Consider the following 15952-nt stretch of genomic DNA (forward strand, 5'->3'; position numbering starts at 1 on the left):
ACTTTGAACTTTGCTGTATCCCTGGCTGAGACCAACTAAAGTTGTCACATTTAATAGTGCAAGTACGGGTTTGCTGTTGTTTATAGCATATTAAGCAGGAAAGCAGATAGACCGATGCCCAGTCCATAAGCTGTGCTTAAGCAACCCAAGTCTTTGAAAACATGGGTCGTGCAGTGAGATCAAGCTGATCACAAATAGTATTGCAATTATTTTTGCTCCATTCAAGGGATGTTGGCTTCATTGGCTGACCCAGAATGTAATTTCCTATCCCTAGTTGTCCTTGAGAAGGTAGTGACAAGCGACCTTCTTGAACCACTGCAGTGTTGAGGTGTGAGTTTGCTTAGAGTACTGTTTAGGAGAGAGCTTAGGGATTTTGACCAATGACAGCAAAGAAACAGCAGAATCGGAAGCAGGTTTAATATCACTGGCACTTGTCGTGAAATGTGTGGTTTTGCGCCAGCAGCACATTGTAATACTGAATCATAAAGATCTATAAATTACAATAAGTATGTATTGTATATAAAAATACATTGAAGAAGTAGTGGAAAAAGAGAAGAAAAGTATTGAGGTAGTGTTCATGGTTTCACTGTCCATTCAGAAATCTGATGGCACAGGGGAGAAACTGCTCCTGAAACATTGAGTGTGTGCCTTATGACTCTTGTACATCTTGCTTGATTGTAGCAATGAGAAGAGGGCATGTCCTGAATGATGGGGGGGGGGGGGTGTTGGTGCAGTTGGATTGTACTTAATGATTGATGCCGTGTTTTTGAAGCTATCCTCAATAATGAGGAGGATAGTACCATGATGAAGGAGGCTGAGTTGGCAACTTACGTCAGCTCTTTCCAAGCCTTTGCAGTGGATGCTCTGCACCAGATAGTGATGCAACTGGTTAGCATGCTGTCCGCGGTACTCCTGTAGAAATTTGTGCATGTCTTTGGTGACCTGCAGCAGACAGGAAAAGCAATATACAGTATTTCCAGGTCAGAATGGTGTCTGCCTTGGAAGGCAACTTCCAGGTAGCGCCGAGTGTTCCTTAATTTGACCTGACAATTGTAGCTTATTCTGAGTAGGCAGTTTTGCAGAAGGGAGAGTCCAGTAGGAATAGAAAAGTCAGCAGAAAGTACACTCTTTCCAAATAGTGCCTTAATTGGAAATGTATCTTCCTGCCTTGGGGTATCGTAATATCTTTGACATTTCATGGTAGAAGTGGTGCGTTATAGTTTGTTTTACATATGAAAGTTTTAAATTTTAATCTAGAGAAGAGGAAATTTACATATATTTAGATTCAGTCAGCCATCCCTTGTAACTATTTCTGTCTTTATAACAGTGTAATGGTTTTCCTCCTTGCTTTAAAGAAGCATTAGTCTGCTTTCACATTTCCCAAAGGCTGAATGTCCATTCATGTTCTCCTGTTTATGGAACATTCTTCACCTCCTCACAGATCTAGGAAACGTGTGATCCCCTTGAACTCTATGAAATAGAGGGCAAGCTATATCAGTTTTGCAACCTTAAAAACTTTAAATGCAGTAAGAGTTGGATCATGCACCTTATTCAATCATCAGGTCATTCTGGAGGTCCTAGGTAAAAAATATTAACATAGCAGCACGGGCTGTGTGTAAGATACCTGCTTTAAGATAGGACATGAAAATTGTAAAGGCCATGATTTCTCTTTTGATGGACAACATCCTATGCACCTTCAATCTACAGGCCATTACATTCAGGGACTTGGGTTATATTGATACTTCTTGTGACTGTATGTTTTACTGCTATCGTCATTTTATGTGCTATATGTGCCTTATGCTGTTTTTGACTGTTGGTACTGTAATTATATCTTGGCTCCATAGGAATGTTGTTTCATTTGGCAGTATTCATGTGTATGGTTGAAAGACAATTAACCTTGAATATGAATTTGAACTTGAACTCACTGGCCTCTTAATGCCTTTTTTTTTAAATTTTGTATTGAAAACTTTAATTCAAGCAGAAGGTACATTATTGTCCATAATTTAAAATAATGAGTGACAGTATAAGGATACCACTAAATGAAAAGTGCCACAACTGATTAAATTGTCTCAATGTTACAACTTTCTAAGTTGACAGTGATCCTTAGTCAAGAGTTTGGCCATGACCTGTGCTCTGGAAGCCGTTAACAAATTAGTTGTGTTCCAATCAAGTATAGATGCTTTAGATTACACATTGTTCCTTTATCCCAATAGTAATGCTCAACGGTACATCCCATGATTAATGTTGCTATGGGCTCATTAGAATGGTTCTTGGAGAACAATGACAGTTTGTAGGAAAAAAACACCATTATTTCTGATCTATCCACAGACATGTCAGGAAATATAGAAGAGGCTTGACCCATACACAGAGCAGCGGAGATAATTTTGCATTGAGTGATCACTTTAATAATAAATTGCAAAATAATAAGCCACAAGGGGCCACAAAATGAGAGAGAATGAATCTTAACATAACAAGGCAACAACATAACCTCTACTTCCTTAGGAGTTTCTGGAGATTTGGCATCTAAAAGTTTGAAAACTTCTATAGATGTGCAGCGGAGAGCATTCCCTCTAATTTCTAGTGACCAGTATGCGCAAAAATCTTGTGCTGTGTCATTTTTTGCCCAGTGACACAGTGTGTGTGCACTGAATTTTTAAGTGGAAGTAAACCTGAAGCTATTCTAAGAATAATAAACTAACAAGTCCAGTTTGTTGATCACTGTTTAAAAGAAATATAGTAATACACATCAGTAAGTATTATGTCTTATAGACTATAAAACAGCATGTAAAAATCTAAATTTTTTCATATATTATTAAAGTTGTTTGAAATGGTCAAACAAAATTTGTAAAATTACAAAGCTTGCTGACAAATTTCCAGTACAGATTTTATAGCTTAATTACATAAGAGGCATAAAGTTGAACAAGATAATGAACATATTTAAGTTGTTTAGTCATTTTTTCTCCCTCCTGTCTTTGGCGTTTGTCTGCTCTTTGTAAACTCTGTCAGGACTAATAAATAGCTGACTATTTATTGCACAAGCAAACTTCAAACTTGCAGATGAAAACACACATCTCTGCGATCAGAAGGTATGTTTATCAGAGCACGTACATAGCGGTTTCACTCTGCCTTCTCGACTTTCAGGTAGTCGAAGACAGTGTTTTAATTTGATAAATATTCACCAAAAGAGTTTCATCTGTCCAAGATGCAATAACCCAGGACATTTTGACTGAAAAATGGCATATCCCAGCGTCAAAAAAAGATAGCACTGGTCTTTGGGCTGTAGAATTTCCACACGCCTGCACAGTGACAACTGCAAGTATGCAAGATCTGCTACCAGCTGCAGAGTGATATATTATAAGAACTAAAAGCAGGCTAGGTGATGAAATCTGGCTAATATGTCGAAACGAAATATGACTTTAATATGTTGAAATATAGTTAAAATGCCATTGAGGTACTGGGTGACAACTTTTTGTGTGCAGATTAAGTTCCTTTGTGCACTAGTAGCAAAAGATGTGTGCGTGCACACATCCTAGAGAGAACATTGGTGGAGGGTATATTGATTGAGTCACAGCCTGGTATGGAAACACCAATGCCCTTGAATGGAAAATCCTAGAAAAAAGGAATGGGTGTGGCCCAGTCCATCACGGGTAAAGCCCCACCACAACTATTAAGCATATCTACGTGAAACACTGTCGTAGAAAAGCAGCATCCATCATCAGGGATTCCCACCAGACAGCACACACTCTCTTCTCACTGCTGCCATCGGGAAGAAAATCTTGGAGCCTCAGGACTCACACCACAAGGTTCTGGAGCAGTTATTACTCCTCAACCATTAGATACTTGAACCAAAGATGATAACTTCACCCGACTTTGCCCATCATTGACATGTTCCCACAATGAATGGACTCACTTTCAAAGACTTCATTTCATGTTCACAATATTTATTGCTTATTTTATTAATCATTTCTTTCCTTTTGTATATGCAGAGTTTTTGTCTTCTGTTCTCTGGTTGAACACGAAAACTGGGTGGTCTTTCATTGCTTCTGTTATGATTATTCTGTAGATTTAATGAGTATGCCTACAAGAAAATGAATCTCAGGGTTGTATATGGTGACATATATAGTATGTACTTTGATAATAGATTTACTTTGAACTTTTTAGCTGAAGGCTAGAAACTACTGGTTGAAACTGACTGGTTTGTATGGGTGAACAAGGACTATGGGTTTAAATAGGCTGCAGGTGATGAGTTTGAAATGAATGACATGTCTCCTGTCAGCTGGATTGAGACTGGTAGGTGCCTGCCAATACTGCTTTCCTGTTGTTACTAAAATTACTCCCAGATGCGCTACATGTGAATCCTGACTGCAGTATGCATCATTAAATATTTTTACAGGAAATATTAGACTCCAAATTAGGCTACATCCACACTAGACCGGATAATTTTGAAAACGCTGGTTTCGCATAAAAACGATAGGCGTCCACACTATGTGTTTTTGAAAATATCTCTATCCGCACTGAAAGGGAGATTTTGGCGAATCTCCTCCTCCTGTGCATGCGCAGGACACATCTACCGAAAACAAGCGACGTGTTTGGTGTCGAATCTCACTCTGAAAGTGCGCGTTTGTGTAGTTACAGACTAGAAAAACTTAAAACGGTGGACAGCTGTTGGCTCTCGTGCAGGAGAACTTAAAACTAAAAAAACAAATACTGGAGCGTATGGCGGCAACCGACGGAGTTCATGGACAGATTGACCCGGCTGATGATGAACATTGAAAAACTGACTAACTCTGTTGCATTAATAAAGCACCTTGTTAAATGTATAAAACATGTCTGTGTCAGTGTTATCACGAGGAAATCTGCAGATACTGGAAATTCAAACAACACACACAAAATGCTGGTGGAACACTGCAGGCCAGGCAGCAACTATAGGGAGATACACTGTCGATGTTTCGGGCCGAGACCCTTTGTCAGGACTTCGAAGGGTCTCGGCTTGAAACGTCGACAGTGCTTCTCCCTATAGTTGCTGCCTGGCCTGCTGTGTTCCACCAGCATTTGTGTTGCGTCAGTGTTATCTTGTATTTCCATACAATGTTACATTAGACTGTTACACATTTATTGTCAGAGAAGTACTTGCATAAATAGGTAAACCACCTTCATACGAGCAGGGACAGAAAACGGCAAAGTGAGTATACTTATTTATTCAGTAAGTTATGGGTCAAAGTATTTGGTGAGTACATTTCTAACTCTTCTGGCTTCAGTCTCCTTGCTGTCTGTTCCGAAATTGTTAGGTTGTGTTCAAGAAAACAATGAAATAGCGCGCTGCCATCTGATAGCGTTTTCAAAAGTCTGGTTACTCCATCTACACTGACCTGCCCGAGCAGCGTTTTCAAAAATACCCACCCTGGAAAGCGTTTCTGAAAAGCTCTGGTTTTGGGGGATGAAAACACCATTTTTGTGTGGACGGAGGGTAAAAACGAAGAGAAAAAGCTTTGGTTACGGATTTATCTGGTGTAGTGTGGATGCAGCCTTATTCTTCCGCAGTTTGACTATGATTTGCATTTGTTGTTGCAGAGAGCATGTTTAAATAACCAGTATAAATGGATGATTTGAAGTGAGTTTAAAGACAGCATTCACTCTCGTTGTAACTTGTTTCACATATTTGATAGGTTTTCTTGTACTACAGATGCAACTCTAGATGTGAAAAACAAATGAAATGCAGTTACCTATGGATCTTCTTTCTGCATCTATTCTGCATTTCTTGCAGAAGGTAACAGTACTGAACCAGGAAGAGGGTGAGGAATGACAGATTGACAAGAAAAGCAGTTGAAGCAACATCTGAGAGGATGTTAAGCTGTTTTCAATGATCAAAGATTTAAATAATTACACTTCATAATGATATGATGAGGAATTCAGTTATATCACATATTAATCACATCCAAAGTACATTAAGTGGTATTACATACAATCCATACAGGCAATGCTTAGTTATTAAGTTTTGACAGAAGTGCATCATCTTCAACAGATAGCAACAGAGGAGCAAAATAATGTGAATATTGACAATAGGAAATGCCTGAAATGCTTAGCTATTCAAGCAGTATTTATGGAACAGGAAATTGGGTGAATGTTTAAAGTCAACAACTTTACATCATAATGATTAAGCGATATCTGCAATAAAATAACCAAACATCTCTGTTCAAATGAATTAAGTGTTCATATCCTGTTTTCTAACAAAAACAGTCTGCATTATATCTGCAGGTTTTATCAAAATGCTCTTTCAAATCCAATTGATATGTCTTTGCTGAGAGAGTTTCTGGGAGAACAGGTATTACCTTTGATGTACAATCTGTACTACAGATTAAAATTGCCTGCCTACCCTTGTGTTGGTATGGACAAAGTTATTGTGTGTTTTCTTATAATCAACTCTCTTTCCCTTACATTAAATTTCATTATATTTAAATTAAAGAAGGAAAAATCTGGAAACATCAGGAAGTCCAAGAAAATATCTTATTGATTGGATTTTTCCCCATTGCAGGAGTGACTGGGTGACATCATACAGTGTTTTGTTGAGCAATGACAGCTATAGTTGGGTCACTGTTAAGAATGGATCAGATGATATGGTGAGTGACAATATTCTGAATTAATTTTTATGTGTAAAGTTAGAAAAACTACCTAAAGTTGTGTCGAACTAATGTAAATTAAAGGTAATTAGCATATACAAAACATAAATGTGAAAGAAAGGAATGACTCATTTTGTTTAATTTTCATTGGGGAAACACTGAATTGTGGAGGAATCTTCTTCCTATCAGCTTCTCATCCAGGTGTTGTGCATTTAATATATCAGCAATATTTGAATAAGATTGCAAATATATTGCTTGATTAAGCATCCTTTGTTGTTTAAATACTAATTATGGTTATATTGCACTAAGTATGTGAGTGGAAAATGTTATCACGCCACTGCATCATTTATGCACACCTCATCTAAAGTAATAATGAACTAAGACTTGTTTCCCTAGGCTCCCATCTTTTTCTTGCAATTAGTTTTAAGTTTTTGAGTTACAAAACCTAACAGTGGCGTTGAGGAAGTTTTAAACTAACCCGACATGACTAACCACCTATTGAAGCACAGTGAGACATTCAGGATAAACAAAAAAAGCACAGCGAGGAACAGTTAAGTTTTTAAAAAACCCATAGAGAGAAACAGTTAATTTTTTTTTAAAGTGTAGCATATCGGGAAGACAAAAATAAATGGAAGAGAAAAAGCTAAAAGGTCAAATTGCAGTTTCAAAACGAGCACTAATCTGCATGCTGTTGATGAAAGATCTAAGAACTAAGAACATACACTGGAGAAAAGATAACTCCTGTGGGAATGACATTTGTAGCAGTGAAATGCAACAACCAACATGTTTGTAAATGTAGATTCAGGAGGGCTAGTGTTCTGGAGCATGATTGGTTGAGACAACTACAACTTGATTGGAGATCCATCCACCATTTACACAGCACATCCCCTGTAATAGAGTCAACTGAAAGTAAATTAAGAAAAGTACTAGATGATGCCACAGCTGTCTCCATGCTGTACACCACGAATCAATGCCCAACAGGAAGCAAGCAGGTGCTGGTGCTACCTTTAGACCAAGAAAGGACCGTAATGTGCGGTGGATCGTGAAAATGACAAAAGCCTTGCTCAGCCTACAACAGTTTTTGTAGGCAACATACCTCAGAAAGCTTGTGATGTGTTAATCAGATAGCTACTTCCAAATCCTGGCTTGGTTTTGAGCTGGAAGAGACTTCAAGGAGCTTCAGGAAAATCACAAGCGTTTATTTTTTCTTGAGTGTTATGAACCAGAGTCTACTCTGTGACCTTTTTGGACAACTTAATGTCCATTAAGGTTATTACATGAACTTTAAGTGGAAGATTAAAAAGCTGCTCGTAAAAGTAGATGCAAAGGTCAAAGTCCTGTTGAATGAATGGAAGGCCAGTGGAGTCAATGGAAACATGAAAACAGAGGATTTGTCAGATGATGTAAATGAGAAGATGAAGAGCACAGATCAAATCACTAAGGTGGGCAATATAAGGATTAAAATAAGAATATTCTAGTAAACTATATGCACCTTCCCAAGACCGAGAGGCACATCCTAGAAAGAAAAAAAAGGAAAAGAAAGAGGAGGATGACATAGGTGCGCTGGAAAAGGAAGAGGATAAATGAGACCTAATTTCTTGAGAAATTAGCAAAGTCAGATATACTCCCAAGAAACTGGAAGGAAAAGGAAGGCAAGAATAAGAATGTCAAGAAGTTGAAAAAGAGAGAAGAGATGGAGAGAAAGAATGAGTGGGAAAGAGAGAGATGTGAAAGAGAGAAGGAACGTGAGAAAGAAGAGCAGGCGGAAGTGTATGAGCGGGATTGGGACCGTGAGCGAGACTGTGATAGGGGTCATGGAACAACCGAAGATGAGGAAAGGGGGTATGGTCGAGAGCAGTATAAAGAGAAAGAAGGAACCGTGAGAGAAGCAAGGATCAAAGTCGATTTAGAGAGAAAAGTGGAAGAAAATTTGCCAGAGCTGTCAGAACCATTCCTTGACGTCTCAGAAATGAGAGAGAATCTGCAGATGCTGGAAATTCAAACAGCACACACAAAATGCTGGAGGAACTCAGCAGACCAGGTAGCATCTATGGAAATAAGTACAGTCAACATTTCGGGCCGAGATAGGGTGAGAGAAGGAAAAGGAGATGGGGAATGGTGAAGGGGAAGGCGGGGGGGGGGGGGGGGGCATGACTGGAAGTTTCAGAAATTGATATGTATACCATTAGGTTGGAGGCTACCCAGACAGAATACAAGGTATTGATCCTCCAACCTGAGTGTGGCCTCATTGCAACAGTAGAGGAGGCCATGGACTGACGTATCAGAATAGGAAAGGGAAGTTGAACTAAAATGGGTGGCCACTGGGAGATCCTCTGTTTCTTCTGGCAGACAGAGTGGGTGCTCAGCAAAGCCGTCTCCCGATCTACATCGGGTACAGGAGGCCACACAAGGAGCACCAGACACAGTGTATGACCCCAACAGGTTCCTTCCAGGTGAGGCGACACTTCACCTGTGACTGTTTGGGGCCATGAATGATAGTGAGGGAAGAGGTGTAGGGGCAGGTGTAGCACTTGTCCCACTTGCAAGGGTAAGTGCCAGGAGGGAGATCAGTGGGGAGGGATGAAAGGACAAGGGAATCACATAGGAAGCAATCCCTGCAGAAAGCAGGAAGTGGGGGGGAAAGATTAATGGTGGGATCCCGTTGGAGATGGCGAAAGTTCCAGAGAATTATGTGCTGGATGCAGAGGCTGGTGGGGTGGTAGGTGAGGACAAGAGGAAGTATATTTTGATCTTTATATACAGTAGATTTTGCATTGAATGGGGAATGTAAAAGGATGGTATTGTGGAAACTTGCAATTGGGCAACAATTGCTTTTTTCAAGGGGTTCACTCCTGTAAAACAAGGTAGTCTACAGAGCCTATGGCATGGACTACATTACTGCCAAGTGCAAAAAAAAATGAGATGGTTTTAATTTACAGTGGATTGTTTGAGAGAAACAGGAGGAGACCATTGAGCAGAGCCATCAAAGGATTGTGATTTCATGTGGTGGAGATTGGGAATTGTGGGCTCGCTACAGGGATGCAAGTTACGATTAGCTAGATGAGCTGGGAAAATCAAAGATTGGTAGTTAGCTAGGAGGGTTGGGGAGGGGTGAAAGGGATGTTTGTAATATAATGATATAATGGGTGTCAGTCGGTTGGAGAAGGGATCCTCAGCAAATTAGTGACAGGTCAGTAGACGGATAGTAGATTAATGGACTTGGCTGGATGACCGATGATTGTGTATGTGTGAGAGAGAGAGAGAGAGAGAGAGAGAGAGAATGTATGTATGTACCTGTGTAGGGGAGGAACCTGAGGAAGAGCTATATAATTTTACTTAAAGAAAACTTACTCAATGTGGGTTCCCAGCACAATAATCCTGGCTTGCAAGTCCTCTTTAAGTGTTCAAGAGCATTGCCAAGGACTGCTTCTTCAGGAGTGGCCCAGCCACATTTACAGCTACCTGTTTTCCTCCATGCAATGGTACATCAGACACGCAAGAAAGCTCGGATGCTGAGTCTCAACCTTTATGGAAGTTGTAGGGCATGCATGAATTTTCTTTGAGATCAATATCATAGTATAATTAAATCACATAACCGCAAGTGCATGAGATTATATCTAATTGCTCTGCAGAAATTCCTAGTTCAGATGTGGAAAATGGACATCTTTTCAACCTTTGCAAAAATGGTTGTTGGATTAGTCTCCTCAAAATTCTGCTAACTCTCTTCAATTTATTGGAACTGGAATTTCCTTCAGAGGATGGAAATGCTGAACAAACAATAATATTATTGATTCCTCCTTCTAACCGTCTTCCGAGGAATAAAGTGAAAGTCTGCTTATAAACCACATGTTAAAACATCAGCGTCATGTTCCAGTGGGAGGAGGTTGTCATGGACTGTTTAGAAATGCAATGTTGAGAGAAAATACCAAAAAGATCTTGTTTGCAGGTTGTTTTGAATGTAGTTGTTCTTTGTTCATGTGTAGGTCTTGCTGTTGATGTTACTACTGTAATATACAATAGGCTGTAGAAGTCTTAGGTACATACTGAATATATAGGTTACATGGTCGGCACAGCATTGTAGGCTGAAGAGCCTGTAATATGCTGTAGATTTCTATGATTCTATGATATAGCTATGATGTCTAAGACTCTTGCACAGTACTGCACTGATTTTATGTATTGCATTGTATTGCTGCCACAAAAAAAAAACAAATTTCATGACATGTGAATGATGATAAATCTGATTCTGATATGGGTCTCTATTGTGGACTGAGAGTGGGAGGGGGCAGGGAGAAAGGGGAAGGGAGAGGGGAGGGAGTGGGAAGCATCGGAAAGACATTCTGTAATGCTCAGTAGATCAATTGCTTGAAATCAAATGTCCTTAGCCTGTGTCTCAGGGCTGGCTGTGTCTGCACTCATGCTATCCCCCCACCCTAGCACACCCTCTCTGCCACCTGTCTCACACTCCTCCCACAGTGCTCCATCCTTGTCGTTCCCAACATCCTTTGTTCCTGCCAGATTTGCAAACTTGCTCTCCACTCTACATTGACAAATACAGTACTGTGCAGAAGTCTTAGGTCCCTAGATATATAATATGTGCTTAAAAATGTTGCACCGTACTGTACCAATATAATTTGTGATAGGATTCATAATTAGCAGAAGCACCCCTATAAATAATTTACTAAATGCAGTGTCTTATTTTATTCTTCTTTCAGCCACTTCAGAAAAGAGAAGTTAAACTGAGGGATTGGTCTTACTTGCAAAGTGTCATTCCTTAAAAATAATTGGTCCATTTTTTCAAATTAGTTTTGAAAGTAGATTTTAAGCATGTTGTGATTTTATAGTTTCAGCCTTAATACAAAAATTGTGGTGTACTGCCAAAAAAAGTTAGTTAAATGTTATAGCTTACAGTATTTATTTTCTCGTTTGCTGTCCAAGAAATTTATTTCAGTGTACTGGGCTGCTGAACTTCTAATTGGCATCTTATTTGCTGGAAGCCAGAGATCCCCTGGAGTTGACACCAGCATAAAACTGGCCTCCACACCAGAGAGATTACTGGAGCTTTATAGCAGCTTTCTTCAAGGTCAGAAGCAAGCCACATCACTACAGCAGTTGATGCAAATTACTTGGATCATTATGTCATTCTTTGGGAGAATACCTTCACGATTGCAAATTATCCATGAAGTGGTAACTTCTAAAATCAAAATTGGTTCAGCAAAGTCTTGTGATGGGACTTCCCCTGGAAATTAAGGTATCTTTAACAGTGATGAACAGTCCAGTGTCTGCTAACGATACCAATACATCCATCATTTGCTGAACTGGAGAAATCGTGAGAGCTTTGACCGGTCCACAGCAGGCGGAAAGGAATTTTCACTCTAGGAAGCTGGATCATAATCATAAGACACATCTGTTATATTTGCTTTTGGCTACATACTGTTGCAGTTTATTACAGATTTCAAAATGTTATGCTGCATTTTTATTCTGCTCTATTTTGGTCACTCATTTTATCTTCTCAGATATTTCCAGCGAATCAAGAGAAAGAGATTCCTGTACTGAACGAGTTCCCTGCTCCAATAGTTGCTCGTTTTATTAGGATAAATCCTCGTAGTTGGCGCAAGAATGGAGACATCTGTATGAGAGTGGAGATCCTAGGCTGTCCCATGCCAGGTAAAACTTGGTTCTGGCGCTGTACAGTAGGTCGTAGAACTATACTTACTTGCATGCTTTCAATTAGTAATTAAAATAATAATTTCATGGAAGAGTATAACCAAACCATCATGCTTTGATTGACGAGGCTTTAGACTCTACATCCTATGCATGGCTATTGAAGCTGGGAGAAATATTAATCACCATCTTGCAGCAGACTTGAATGGAGGAGACCTTTGGAATTCTCTTCCTCAGAAAACGTTCAGTGTTGACATTGGCGTTATTTGGAATTCAGGATCTATGGGTCAGAAAGCAAACTTGATGAGCAGAATTACCCATGAACACTTAGAATAATGGCACAGGCCTGAGAGTCATCCGGCCTACTCTTGCATCTTACATTCATAGATTGTATGATCAGATGATCCAAATTCTGTAGCCTCTTACACTAGGACTCCTTAATCACAATAATTTTCTTGAACAGAAACTTAGTGCATCATTAGGCTGCAGCTGTAAGGATCACTAACAAACTCAAGTGCAGGAATTAGAGACTAATCAGCAAATCTAACAAAAACTCAAGCAGACTATCCATAATCCTGACAAACTGAAATCATTTCTGAAACACAGAAGAACTTGGTTTGAGCTTCACCATTCAAGGAACCACAATGACGAAGCAAAGAAGAGTTGGCATGCCCCCCCACCCCCCTGAAATACACCCTGGAGCATGTAGCAATGCAATGTATTGAAAATACTGTGCTAATTAAATGATCTTAAATTGAATAAAAATGAGAGGGAGTTTAACAATCCCCATGATCCCAAATGAGACACTTGCAAAACAAAGTAAAAAACCTAAGCTAGTCCAAAGACAAACAATTAGACATGAAATGTAAACAATCCAAAGAACACTGCATACCCGTGAGACACTGAGAAAATACAGTCCACATCCTAACTGAAAAAAAAACAGCAGCATTGTAAAAAGCACAGTACACTTGGAGTACTGTGCTCAGTTCTGGTCGCCTCACTACAGGAAGGATGTGGAAACCATAGAAAGGGAGCAGAAAAGATTTACAAGGATGTTGCCTGGATTGGGGAGCATGCCTTATGAGAATAGGTTGAGTGAACTCAGCCTTTTCTCCTTTGAGCATTGGAGGATGAGAGGTGACCTGATAGAGGTGTACAAGATGATGAGAGGCATTGTTCGTGTGGATAGTCAGAGGCTTTTTCCCAGGGCTGAAATAGCTGTCACAAGAGGACATATGTTTAAGATGCTTGGGAGTAGGTACAGAGGAAATGTCAGGGGTAAGTTTTTTATGCAGAGAGTGGTGAGTGCATGGAATGAGCTTCCGGTAACAGTGGTGGAGGCGGATACGATAGGGTCTTTTAAGAGACTGTTGGGTAGGTACATGGAGCTTAGAAAAATAGAGGACTATGGATAACCCTAGTAATTTCTAAGATAGGGACATGTTTGGCACAACTTTGTGGGCCGAAAGGCCTGTATTGTGCTATAGGTTTTTTTATGTTTCTGTGTAATGCCAGTAAACATTAAAGATAATGCCAGAAATTATGCCAGAATTCTTATTTATGTCTCATATTCAATTGTTTGATTAGACAGACATTCATAATGACACAGACAAAAGTTGTTAATGACTTAGCAAGTATGCTTTCAGGGATTTTGTCTGTAGAAGGTACAAGATCCCTGAGACTCAAGTACCAGCGCTCAGAAACCAAGAGCCAAACAAGATGATGCTGTAGGCCATTGTGTATTTTTCTTTCACACACCCCAATGCTTCCCACTCACATGCTCAGTGCATCATTCAGTGTAAGTGCTTGCCATTAGCTGGACTTGATGGAGTGCTGGATTTTTCATTTATAAGGGTGATGGGCTGCAATAGTGCTCTAGAAACAGTCAGATTTAGAGTGCTGAATGTCAAATCCATGAACTATGCTCTGTGACTAATGACTCTGTCATATTTCTCCACTATTCCCCTGCAGTGTTTCTGCTCTGTCCTGTGTCATAGGCATTTTGTGTAGAACTCAGCTGCTTGCACCTGTTCATTGCCTCTGTTTCTCCACATGGACCAGCACTAACTTCCGATATCTCAGCCTAGTAACTGGAAATAATCATTCTTCAATGGAAATAATCATTTTATTTCAAAGTTCAAAGAAAATTTACTATCAAAGGACATACTGTATATGTCACCGTACACAACCCTAAGATTCACTTTCTTGCAGGCATACTCGATCAATGCAACAAGCTTAATAGAACCAATGAAAGACAACACCAACTGGGCAGCCTGCCACTGAGCAAAAGACAATAAACTGTGCAAATACAAAAAGAAAGAAAGAAATAATAATAATCCAGGATAAACAAACAGGAACATCTTACTTAATATGGTTTAAGATGGCGCTACCGAAAATGTGTGACAGCCACTGGTAGTTCGAAACCAAAGGAATTCGATTAAAACCATTATTAATAACACTTTTGTTTTGAGGTAAGTTTTGGTAAACTATCTCCACAAATAATGAATAAGTGAGTGAAGACAAAGCGAATTTGTGGGATGTGTCCTGATGCTGCGCTGCAAAATCACTTCACTTGGAGTTGGAACCGTTCTGGGCGGAGTGAACAACTCAGAGGAGAGATGATGGGATGGAGGAGTTCTGATGCCTGTCCAACTAACCTGGGTACGAGGGTGGATCGCTCGATGCACCAAGCTGATCTGGAGAGATCGATAGCGGCTTCTTCGACAGTGAAATCCAGGTCTGAAGCAAATCGCTGGGCGGTGTGTCCAAGGCCCGGAGCGATTTGCCACACCTAGGCCTGGATCCTAATGCGAGATACAATCCGCTGTTTGGACAATCTAAATGCCGGTCCACATTGACTGGAAAGACAGGGGGTCAAGAGTCAGGCAAGGTTGGATCGCTCTGGGTGTCAAGCCAATTTAAAGAGGTCGAAAACTGTTTCTTCGGCAGAGAATTCTAGACCCAGAGTGATTTGCCGGCGCCAGGGCCAGATCCTAATGCGAAGTTTGGACAATTTAACTAGTGGCCCAGATAGTCTGGGGGCTTCTCTCTCTGCCATGTTAAGTCCGTAAGACTGCCCTGGCTGCTGTGCCTCATGACTACAAACTTTGCAGCCATTTGCCCTGCTAATATGATGAGTACCGACGCTTTGGGCCTACTCCGGGGATTTGGATCTGAAGAACTTAATTTGGTTCAGAATGCGTTTTCTCTTTCTCTGTGGGCACTGGGGGGGGAGGGGGGCTCGGTCTTTTTTTTAATTGGGTTGTTTCGGGTTCCTTGCTTTGCGACTGCCTGTTTAGCAAACAAATCTCAAGGCTGTATAATTTATACATTCTTTGATAATAAATGCACTTTGAAACATATAAATGTAACTATTCCAAACAAACTTAACAGAAATCAGTAAGTGAAAAGAGGAAATTGAAAGACTTTGGAACATGAACAGGGTATACATTGTCCTTTTAGTAATATCTGCAACTGGTATCATCCAAAAGACTCTACACAATAGTATTAAACAGTTAGGGCTACACAGCAATATCTGTGTAAATCTTCAGAAAGCCACAATGCTAAACACCACTAGAATAGTCCAAAAGTTCCTAGCAATTGAGAAATGAGTGTGCTTGGCTATGCCTGAACCTCAGATTTTACCAGCTTGAGCTAAGAGGAAAAAAATAAGC

The 15952-nt window shown here is 40.0% G+C and overlaps 1 protein-coding gene across 2 annotated transcripts in view; it reads left to right on the forward strand.

Moving 5' to 3' along the window:
* The window catches only part of LOC132379621 (inactive carboxypeptidase-like protein X2), a 188616-nt gene that overhangs the window by 88576 nt on the left and 84088 nt on the right, over positions 1-15952 (forward strand). For both annotated transcript variants that reach the window (XM_059947753.1, XM_059947752.1), the window contains exons 5-6: positions 6533-6617; positions 12131-12281. In XM_059947753.1, the coding sequence (XP_059803736.1) occupies positions 6533-6617; positions 12131-12281 (236 nt within the window). The remainder of the gene's footprint in view (positions 1-6532; positions 6618-12130; positions 12282-15952) is intronic.

The sequence above is a fragment of the Hypanus sabinus genome, chromosome 22, assembly GCF_030144855.1.
Source record: "Hypanus sabinus isolate sHypSab1 chromosome 22, sHypSab1.hap1, whole genome shotgun sequence".
NCBI lineage: Eukaryota > Metazoa > Chordata > Chondrichthyes > Myliobatiformes > Dasyatidae > Hypanus > Hypanus sabinus.